The sequence below is a fragment of the Sceloporus undulatus genome, chromosome 1 (genome assembly GCF_019175285.1).
Source record: "Sceloporus undulatus isolate JIND9_A2432 ecotype Alabama chromosome 1, SceUnd_v1.1, whole genome shotgun sequence".
Classification (NCBI taxonomy): Eukaryota; Metazoa; Chordata; class Lepidosauria; order Squamata; family Phrynosomatidae; genus Sceloporus; species Sceloporus undulatus.
This window is the reverse complement of record NC_056522.1, coordinates 322,447,377-322,458,876: the sequence shown is the minus strand read 5'-3', so window position 1 is coordinate 322,458,876 and position 11,500 is coordinate 322,447,377. Positions and strand designations below refer to the sequence as shown.

At 42.6% G+C, this 11,500-nt stretch overlaps 1 protein-coding gene across 1 annotated transcript in view; it reads left to right on the top strand.

Annotated features, from left to right (window-relative positions):
• The window catches only part of BUB1B (BUB1 mitotic checkpoint serine/threonine kinase B), a 42,955-nt gene that overhangs the window by 1,966 nt on the left and 29,489 nt on the right, over window positions 1-11,500 (top strand). The window contains 8 exon segments of the mRNA XM_042472520.1: window positions 1,253-1,312; window positions 1,400-1,544; window positions 3,078-3,274; window positions 5,226-5,404; window positions 5,488-5,684; window positions 6,964-7,058; window positions 9,304-9,530; window positions 10,994-11,106. Coding sequence (XP_042328454.1) covers window positions 1,253-1,312; window positions 1,400-1,544; window positions 3,078-3,274; window positions 5,226-5,404; window positions 5,488-5,684; window positions 6,964-7,058; window positions 9,304-9,530; window positions 10,994-11,106 — 1,213 coding nt within the window.

The following is an 11,500-nucleotide window of genomic DNA, read 5'->3' as shown; positions in this document are numbered from 1 at the left end:
AGGCCTGTTACAGACAGGCCAAAATAAAGCTACTTCGAGTCACTTTGGAGGTATGGTATTTCAATGATGCACGAGTCCTAAGAGTCCAAAAGCCACTCCTTAGGACTGGAGCGTGGCTTTGGTGTGGCTTTTGGACTCTTAGGACACATGCATCATTGAAATACCATACCTCCAAAGTGACTTGAAGCAGCTTTATTTTGGCCTGTCTGTAACAGGCCTGAGAGTTGTTATTGTCTGCATCATTAATGTGAGATGTGACTGATCTATGTGTGTATGCTCCTTCAAGTGATTTGTTGACCTGTGGCGACCCAATGAATTTCATAGGGTTTCCTTAGTCAAGGAATCCTGAGAGGTGGTTTTGCCAGTGCCTTCCCCTGAAATATACACTACAGCACCTTGTATTTGTTTCTGGTCTTCCATCCAAGTACTAATCAAGCTTGACCTTGCTTAGGTTCCAAGATCAGATGGGACCTGGTGTCTTTAGGGTATTTAGGCCTGGATGGTCTATATACATACATAAACATCTGTGGACACTTGACTAGCCTGGTCCTCCGTGATCTTTTTTGCACAAATATTTAAATGCATGGACACTGACACTTAAACTTCACTAAAAATGTGTTTCCAGCAATTTCATTTGCCATAGAGAGATGCACAGAAAAAAATTATTTTCTTCTTGAGGTTGAAGCTCCAATGTAACTGTAGAACAGAGGTACGATATTTTAAACATGGTGTGTGATCATATATCAGCATATCCTTTTGGTTGTATGGAAATGGTTTCTTTTAGTCAATATTAGTTCCTCCAGGAGGTAGAGGCTTTATAAGGCCTTCAGAAGATAAGTCTTTCCTAGCCCATCTCTATTATAATTGAAGGTCCTGAGTGAATGAATGGTAGCAGGTATGGGAAACCTGTGGCTTTCAGACAATGTTGGACTACCTGTAATTCCCTTACCAATGGCCATTGGAGAGCCAACAAGTTGGAGTCCCAGAAGCATCTAGAGGGACATGGTTCCCCACTGCTGTTTTATAGCATAGCCACTGGGCTATGAATAGGATTATTAAAAAAATGAGTTTGCCAAATAGTGCACTGCCAATCACATACTGTGTATAAATTCTACTGTCTAAACTGGCAAAAATCCAATCTTAAACTTAAAATTATGTTCAGAAAAAAAAGTTATGCATTTTTCTACATGGTGTTCAGATATTTACTTAGACATTTGTTCAGATACTAGATATTTTTTGCTTTTAATTTCAGGGAATTTGAATCTGAAATTCGATTTTACTGTGGAGATGATCCCTTGGATGTCTGGGATAGGTAAGCTTTACTTTTTTAAATGGCTAATTCTTTTTCTTAACATTAGGTTGCTTTTTCTTGAGTTCATAATTGATTTTATATCTACAGATATATCAAATGGACTGAGCAAACCTTTCCTCAAGGTGGTAAAGAGAGCAACCTCTCAGCTGTGTTGGAGAGAGCTGTTAAAGCACTGAATGAGCAGCAGAGATACTACCAAGACCCCCGCTACCTCAGTCTTTGGCTAAAATTTGTAAGTTGTAGCATGTTTTGTTTTTCAGTTGAGGCCCATATTTCAGCTTTCTAAGCCCTAAACTTTGTTCAGGAAGGCTATATAACCACTTGTCATTAACATCAACATGATAATCGAACCATGATTACTGTACTTATTGTTCAACTTTTCTCAGGGGCCATGCCTGCCTGCATTTTTCTAGAGCACTTACTCTAGGTAAATTTGTTTCCATTTCTGTCATCAGACAATGAAAATATAGTGTGAATTAAAAGTAAGTTAGAAAGCCAGATTTTCTGTAGCAATGTCTGTAGAAGTAATTAATATAATAGAAAAATCAATGCAAAGGTGTTGGAAATAAATTCTAATCTCTCACCTTCAGAGATGGTTCATTCTTTTCTCTCAATCATCCAACTATTAAGATATACAGTTGGCCCTTCTTATACATGGGTTTTTATACACGGATTCAAGCATCCGCAGTTTGAAAATGTTCCAAAAATAGAAATTTCAAATATCAAACCTTGATTTTCCATTTTTTTAAGGGACACCATTTTGCTATGTCATTATATTTAATGGGACTTGAGCATCCATGGATTTCGTTATACACAAGGGATCTTGGAACCAAACCCCAGTGTATAACAAGGATCCACTGTATTTACTTTTTAGAATCAGTTCATTTCTAAGAGGATTTCACCATTTGCATTTGTTTTTAACTGCAATCAAATTGATTTCAACTTATGGTGACTGTATGAATGAGAGAACTCCAGGTCACCCTGTTATCAACAGTCCTGCTTAGGTCTTGCAAGTTCATGGTCTTGGCTTCCTTGACTAAGTCTGTGCATTTGGAATGTAGTCTTTCCATTCAAACTGCCTTCTTCTGCCTTATTGTCTTTTCCAGGGAGTCATGTCTTCTCATGATGTGGCCAAAGTAAAACAGTCACAGTTTAGTCATCTTGGCTTCTAGGGAGAGCTTAAGTTTGATTTATCTTTTAAGCACTCCATATTATCTGGAGAACTCTTCTCCAGCACCATATTTTATATGAGTTGATTTTCTTCCTATCAGCTTTCGTAATTGTCCATCTTTCACAGCCATACATAGAAATTTGGAATATGGTGGCAGGGACGTAGCCAAGGGGGGGGGGGTCAAAACCACCCCCTTTCCATTAGATACAATGAATAGTGTGTGCTGCCATGCTGACGTGCCCAAGCCCCATTATAATGGTGGTACTTAGTCTGGACCCCCCCCCTTCCCAAAATCCTGGCTACATCCCTGATGGTGGCATGGACAATCCTGCCTTTAGTAATCAATAGTATATCCAGTAAAGGTCTTTGTTGTAGAATATTGAGCATTACTTTTTTGAAAGGGAAAGTGATGCAGTGGTCTTTTTTGCAGTAACTGCAAATTGCAGTGACTGGATTTCAGAATCTTGTGTTTCTTCTTTTTTTAAGGTAAGAGCTGTCGTTGCTAGAGATTACTGAATTTTTGAATTCCTCCTTAAAGTGTGATTTGGTCCTCTCCTTTGGGCATGACAGCCTTCATTCTCTTGTTTTCCACAGGGGAACTGTTGCAGTGAACCTCTGGACCTATACAGCTATCTTCACAGCCAGGGTATAGGCACATCACTAGCACAACTCTATGTTACTTGGGCAGAGGAGCTTGAGGCAAGAGGAAATTACAAGAAAGCTGACTTGATTTTCCAGGATGGAGTCCTCTGCAAAGCTGAGCCTTTGGATAAACTACTGTCTCATCACAGGTATCGTACAGCATGCAGTTTGATTTACTTAGTTTTTGTATAAAAGTCCTGACATCCATCAACTGGAGCCTGATGCCGAATTATAGAATTCTGATTTCAACAATTTGTTTTGTAAAAACCATTTACTGTATTTTCTGGTGTGTAAGACTACTTTTTAACCCAGGAAAATCTTCTCAAAAGTCAGGGGTCATCTTATACACTGGGTGTTGTCTTATAAGGCAGTGCTGAAACCTCCAAGCCGGACTGAAGAATCTGCTGTTGCCACATATGGTGGGGGGAGCTCAAAATGGCTGTGGCTGCATCCCCACCGTATGTGGCGACTCACCAGGATTCGTGGAAAGAAGTGACTTAACGTGGTCCTGATGACAAGGTGAGGGGCGCCTCACCGGGAAGGTGTAAGTGAAGGGCGGAGCAAGCTGCAGGCGTCCAGGACACCCGGGGTATGGAAAAAAGAGCTGTGTTTGCACTACCGCTCTGGTAGTCTTGGAGACAGGGAGGGCTGGGCAGGCAGGGAGAGCTGACCAATCCAAACAGGCTTTGTATAAAACAAGTTTTCCTTCTAAGTACCTGCATGTCATAAACATTGCAAATAAAATTACCATATTGAAATGAAATCTCATGTTTTTTAAATTTTTATTTGGTGTGCATTGGAAGAGGGGTAGTCTTATACAGCTAGTATATCCCAAAATATATTTTAACTGGAAAAGTTGGGGGTCGTCTTATATGCCAGAAAATATGATATTTATTTATTTCATTTGTATGCCATCTTTCTCCCAAGGTGGCTCTCAGAAAGATGGCTCATTCACATTATGGAAATAAACCGGTCTAGAGCAGGTATATTTCTGTGAAGTTCTGACTGCAATTGGTGCATTGGGGGGGGGGTCTGAAAAGCCCGCTTAAACTGGAGCATTTGGCACCAGATACCTTAGCAGTTGTTTTTTAAAGAACTGCAATACAAATCTCCGCTAGTGATAGTAAGCTATCGGATCAATTCGGATCCTGCAGGACAGCCAAGTGCGGTCCTCTCTCTTGCTCCTCCTTCCTCCTCTCCTTGCCACCACTACACCACCTTCCTTCTCTCGCCATTTCTGCCATGCCACTGCCCCTCCTCTGTTGTTGTTGTTTGTTGTAGTATGCCTTGACGTCATTTCTGACTTAGGGCACACTCGTCATGGGCTTTTCTTGGCAAGGTTTGTCCAGAGAGAGTTTGCCTTTGCCTTCATCTCAGGATGAGTGAGTGTGACTTTCTTTTTCTTCTTTTTTCTTTTGGCCGGTACTAGAGTAGAGGGAAAGTGCAGCGCATGTGCCATTAATAACATTGTACCACAGCTTCAGCACATGCTGAAAGCCGCTAAAGAGAAGCCTGCGTATGGTGCGGGCTCACTGTGCACTCTCTCAATAAGTGACTTAGGACTGGCTCCCAATATCCTTACTTTATATGTGTTTAATTATTTTGGTTGCCTGCTTATGATATTTTTGGTTATAAATTCATTCAAGCCACTCTTCTGTAAACAAGAAGAAATATAAACTTTATATCTTTTTATAATAGGTTAGCAAATTGTGTGGTTACATTATGTACAGTTCTTCACTTGTTACAAACTGTTTCTTTTTCCAGTTCCCTCACTGACTTTATTTTAACTTTAATCTGTGTTCTAATTCTCTTAAAACAAGTCCTTATAATGCCCATTCACCAGAACTATGAATTCTCTGAAAGTGTGGCTCAAATGCCAATTAACATTCCCCCAGAACAAGGCAGGTGTGGCCCACCCTGAAATGGCTCTTAAAACTCTCAACTGACAAGTAGAAATACTTTTCTACTCACATTAAAATGTCTATGGGTCTAAGCCAGAGGATTTGTGAGAATTTGAAAAGGCGATAACATATTGTACATAGCAGATATTGTTTTTATGGTTAACATATTGTACATAGCAGATATTGTTTTTATGGTTAGGCAATTCCAGGCTCGTGTGTCTCGGCAGACTTTCGAGGCTCTAGAGGAAGATACTAGTGTGGAAGAGCCGGTGGGAGGTCTTGCATCTGAACCCCAAAGAACCACATTGGCAGAACTGAAGGGAAGAGGAAAGAAAATAGTGAAAGCCCCAGTCAGCCGTATAGGAAATGCTATAAAGTGTAAGTTGGGTCTTGCTATTTAGAAAGCAATTAGTCTTGTGTGCAAGTGGTAAATTTTTAACTTTGCAACAATGTTTTTCAAGTCCCAAGCCAAGGACAGAGACTGCAGACTCCATCTCAACAGGCATCAAATCGCCCAACATTTGCAGTATTTGATGAAAACAGAGTTGTAACTTCTAAACCTGAGCTTCCAGCACTTGTACCACAGCCATGGGTCGCACCTCCACCTGTAAAAGCCAAGGAGAATGAATTGAAACCTGGGCCTTGGAACATGGGCAGGGTAAGGATAAATAGCACATCTGTTTACTGCAGTTGAAACATGAGGTGTCCATGTAGGAGCATCTTCATTTCTTAAACATGAAAGTTTTCATAGAATATAGGGAATTCAGAGCATCCTTAGGGGAGTTAGGCTTAATATAAAGTATAGCTCCTTTCCTCTTGATAATTTTTAGACTGCAGAATTTCATAGTGCTTGCCCTGAACAATTTCTGGTTAATGACCTGACATTCCAATTGCTCTTGCAGTACCTTTGCAAGCATAAACTCCCTAACATGTTCAGTCATCAGATTAACATAACTCTCCTTTTTTCCTTAGGGATAATAGCACCATTGCATGCAATTATGGGAAGAAATAACTGATGATTAGCAAATGAAAATTGCTATCTTCCCTTCTTGCACCTGACCTATTTTACAATTGCTGAAAAAAGACAAATTAGTACCACAGGATCCAGATGAAGCATATCTCTCTCTTCTAGCATGGTTCTTTCTGGGAGGTTTTCCCCACTTCTTACATGGTTAAATAGTGTGCAGTGCCTGCCTTTCCACTCCTTAGTTCTCTGATATGGGATATCTAATTCTTTCCAAATTTCATGATCAAGAAGCATATTCTGTACCCTGTTTTGTGTGCAAAAACGTACTGTAAGGGAATGCTGTTCAAAGTAGTAGTCTATAGACCAGTACATAATCTCTGAGCCATCTGCTGCCAATTCTTAGAGAGCTTCCAGGAAAGGAAGAAACAATTGTCAATTTGCACAAATGTAGTACTGTTCCCTGGCACACTGGGGGAAAATGTGCCCTTTCCCACATCAGATAGCTTAAGAAGGACTAGTGTAAAGTATACCCGAATATTAGGATAGAATGGCTGAAATTAAGCCATTAATATCAGAGTAACTGATTCTGCATTGCTTCTGAAGAGAGACTGTTTTCTATATATTTTTGTTTCAACTTGCTGTAACTAACCAAAGAAAATGCTTCACTACCCTCCAGTGCAGTTACAAGCCATGGTTTTGTATCTAGCTATTCTAAGAAACAGATTTATTAGCAGGATAGTGGTGGACCATTCTGTAAATCAGGAAGTGGGGGCAATTCTAACTGTCTAGTTGTTGTTTTCCGTATCTCCTATCAACCCTATTTGGAGGTGATACTGATGGAAGCTGCAATTCAGAATCATCTGAAGGGCCAAAAGTTGCCATCTCTGACATGGGCTGGCTGATGGAAAACCCAAAGGACAAGCAAGGCATGAAAGTGACACTAAGATACTGATGTAGGTTTTCTTTTTAGTGTCCTCAGAGCAACATGGATTCTGCTCTTCCTGCTCCTGCTATGGTCCCCAACTTCACCCCATATGTTGATGAATCAGCTCAGCAACAAGCCATGTAAGTTTTATGCCTTGATCTGTGTTTCTTACTTGATCATGAAGAAAAGCGACCTTCCAAAATCTGTTGTGGCAATAGATGTCCTGGTAGTTGTTTTTTTGTTTTTTTGTTTTTTTTCAAAATGTATGGCTGTGGGATCTGTCCTTCTGAGGTTTTGTTTAACAGATCATGGCTAAAGTAATAAGTATAGAAAAATGCTTGGGGAAAATGTTTTTTCTTCTTAGAGCAGTGACTAGAAATTCAAAGAAGCTAAGATGCTCTAACTGTCAGGGATGATGGGAGTTGTAGCTCTTCACCTCTGGCTCGAACTCACCACCTGGTTGTGCACCGCGCTGACCAGTTTTGGCCAGTGGTTATAGCTTAGCAAGAGTTACAGAGAATAGGCTGAAGACCCCGACAAACTCTCCAAGCCTTCTCACTCTTGCTTCCATAGAAGTCTTCACCCTTCTTCAGGATCCAGCTGGCTCTTGTAGCTTCACCCAAGACACCAGACAACTAAGTAGTCTTATATAAAAGATCTACTTTATTCTAATATATACAGCTCCAAAACTCTCCAATACAACAATACTCTACTACCCACTCTACTACAACCCACAAAATACATTGGGATCCATAGTCATTATTATAGTCATTGGATGATACCACCCACTGTTGTCTGTTTCCACCCAGTAGGCGTGTACACCATTCTCATTGGTTCTCTTGGTTCATCCTACAATTAATGATTTCATCATCTCAGCCTTGACCACTTAACAATTGTCAGGAGTGTCCAATTATCCACTTTACATTTCTTGTCCTTGGCACTCAGGACTTGTTAATTGTATTACCATTTACACCTGTGTGGTTCCCAATTGGCTTCTGCTGAGTCACCCTGACTCTCACATACATGTTTTATTTCATTTACTGTATATCCCATGTTGCTTTTTCCTTAACACTAACAACACTTAGACAAAGAAACAAATGCCAGGATTTGTTACAGTCTTTAAGTATGATACATAATCTGAAAACATCATTTTGACCTGAAATAGTTAAGAACTGATCATAAATTTTGCTTCAGTTACTAACTGATAGATAAAGTAAAAATCCAAGTGTGGTAACTGTATACTGCAGTGTGTGCTGGACTAGATGTGACCATTTTTTTCATGACTTTCAGGTGTGCTGCTTCAATCTTGTAGCATGATTAAGAGGCATGTCTGTTTAAAATACAATTTGTTTTTGGAATGGAAAATGCTAGTAATTGAAAGTTTCAAATACCAAACTCTAGACCCTTTTGAACACAGGTTCTGGAGCTGTAATGCCAATATAAAGCTGGATGTGGTGCAATGTAAAGTACTCTGCTGGTAGAAAACAGAACTGGTGTCTTCAACCAAACACAAAAGCACTGTTAAGTTGAGGTGCATCTTTCAGTAGAGACCTATGGTATGCTTGCAGAAGATTCCATGAATGTTAAATCTTTCACTCCTAGTATTCTTGCTGGCAGAAGTCCCCCCCCCCAGTTGGAGTTCCAGAGATATGATAAAGATGGTCTTAGATTCAAGTCCCATACGTTCCCTTGTGACTCTGCCCCCGTATCTTGACCCTTCACTACAGTGGCCAAAAGTATCTTGGATAAACAACCCTGAAAGTACTGTATTTTCCGGCGTATAAGGCGACGGGGGGTATAAGACGACCCCCCACGTCACCTGCCGGCAGCATCCCTGGCCTGCCCTCAGGGGGTCTTGCGCTGGCTGGAGGGGGTCTCTCTGGAGGCCTGAGAGGATTCTTGGCGGCTGGGCTCTCGTCGCCATTTTTTTTCAAAAGGCGGTGGCGGGGAAGCGGCTCCAGAGCCGGATGGGCCGAGTAAAAGGGCCGGTCCCTTACTTCTCCGCACCACCGCCAGGGATCCTCCGCTCCTCCAGCTGCTTCAAAAGTCCTCCGTGGAAGCAGCCGCCGCTGCCTCCGCCACCCAGGATCCTCCACTCCTCAAGCGGCTTCCACGGGAGAAAGGCAGGCATGGAGGGGGTCCATCTAGCTTCCTGTGGAAGGATGCTCCAGAGGGAGGGAGCAGCCACCATGAAGGCACTCTCCCTTGTCCTCACCAAGCGAGCCTGGGATGGTGGCGGGACCAAGAGAAAACCTTCGCCTGAAAATCTTAGGGCTCTAGCAGGTTTGCATGGGGAGATACAGTCTCTCAGATAGTCTTGACCTAATCCATGTAGGGCTTTATAGGCAATGACCAGCACTCATGCAGCCTGTGTTTTTTCCTCAGGACACCTTGTAAAGTAGAGCCTAGCATGAACTGTGTGTTAAGTGTTAGAAAGCCTATGAAAGAGGAGGATCCACTACATCGTGTGCAAAACCACCAGCAAGATGGTCAAGAAAAAAAAGAACAGCCAATGTATTGTAAAGAGAAGGTTTATGCTGGAGTGGATGAATTTTCCTTTGAGGAGATCAGAGCTGAAATCTACAGAAAGAAAGCAAAGAAGAGAAGAGAAGGTATCTGTTTGAAATGTAGGCAAAAATAGAAAAATCCTCCAGTACTGCTTAATGTCACTCAGTATTAGAAACGTTTTAGGCAAAAATGCATTCATATCTTACAAAGGTTGCCATAGTCAGTGTCATGTGGGCTTAAAAAGAAATCTATTCAGAGCACTTCTGGATTATGCTGGAAGTTGAGCAAATTCCATGCTTTCATAAAATTGCATATCTCTTCAAAGAATTCTCTCCTGACAAGGCTTGTTGGTTTTGTTTTGTTTTTTAACCAGGCAAAGCTTGCAACAATTTCTATTAACTTTTGTTAGAATGGTCCTTTTGAATAAGTGGCATAGTTTACCTTGGGGCCATTTTTATTCTGAACAATAATCAGAGGTGGAATATGAAAATTGTTTAATAGTTGGAAGAGAACATATAGTGATGTATATGTGTGTCCTTGCCCACATATAGCATATTTTCCGGCGTATAAGGCGACTCTTGAAGTCTGCCTTAAGTGCTGGAATTATACCCCAGAGACAGGCGAATGGCAAGGCCACCTCCCTGTCTCTGGGGTCCTTGCTAGGTCCTCTCCCAGCCAGCCAGCCAGCACTCGCGCCGGCTGGAGGGGGCCTCTCCGGAGGCCTGAGAGGATCCTCAGTGGCCGCCATTTTTTTTTTCAAAAGGCGGAGGCGGGGAAGCGGCTCCAGAGCCGGCCAGGCCGAGGCAAAGAGCTGGCCCCTTACTTCTCCGCGGCAGCGCCCCCGGGGATCCTCCAATCCTCCAGTGGCTTCAGAAGTCCTCCGTGGAAGCCGCTGGAGGAGTGGAGGATCCCGGGTGGCGGAGGCAGCGGCGGCTGCTTCTGCGGAGGACTTTTGAAGCTGCTGGAGGAGTGGAGGATCCCTGGTGGCGGCGTGGAGAAGGGGCCGGCCCTTTTACTCGGCCCGGCTGGCTCTGGAGCCGCTTCCCCGCCGCCGCCTTTTGAAAAAAAAATGGCGGTGGGAGCCCAGCCGCCGAGAATCCTTTCAGGCCTCCAGAGAGGCCCCCTCCAGCTGGTGCGAGACCCCCTGAGGGCAGGCCAGGGATGCTGCCGGCGGGCGATGTGGGGGGTCGTCTTATACCCCCCCATCGCCTTATATGCCAGAAAATATGGTATGTGCTATTAGTGCCCTGGAGCTGCATGGTGACACTGTCTGAACATGCATGCATGCCAAGATTGTGTCCGGACAGTGTGGTAGGACTTGGAGGGTGCAGACACTCCGCTCTCCCGAGCCCTAATTTCGTCCTCAAGCCGGCGCATAGCGCCAGTCCGTATCGAGCCTAAGTTCTGTTCCAGAGTGCAATAGAGATGCCATTTTATAAATGGTATCCTTTGTTTCTAACATATAGTCTCTTTCTCCCCTGATTAATGAAGAGATGGGTTAGAATTAAACTTGATTCTAACTGTACTGCTGCTATGAAGAATATATGATACCTTTCCTTTCCTATAGAAGAGCTACAAACTATAGCACAGAAGAAAGCTGAATTACAAAGGAAGATTGAGGAGATGGAGAAGGTGGTGAGAGAGCAGCAAGAAAAACATGAGCAAAGGTCATATGCACAGGTAATATCCAGCTTGGTTTCAGGTAGGTTACTTACTTGTAGTAAATTTTAATCATATTCCTATGTAGTAAGACTTTCTCAGACTGTAGGGAGGGAACATCCAGTAATTGATTATTTATTTATTTTATTTATTTGGAATATTTATACCCCACTCTTCAGCTACAAAGGCTCTCAGAGCAGCTTACAAATTTTTAATTAGACAATTCCCTGCCCTCAGGCTTACAATCTAAAAAGACATGACACAAAAGGAGAAGGGAATGGCAGTGGGGAAGGGGATCAAGTCTAGTGGCTATTCTTTCTCTCTGAGGCCATGGTGATGGCAGATGGACTGGAGGGAGGGCCCTTCTTCTCTCTCTGGGCTAGGCCTGCTGCAGCTGGGCCTGTCGTTCTCTCCC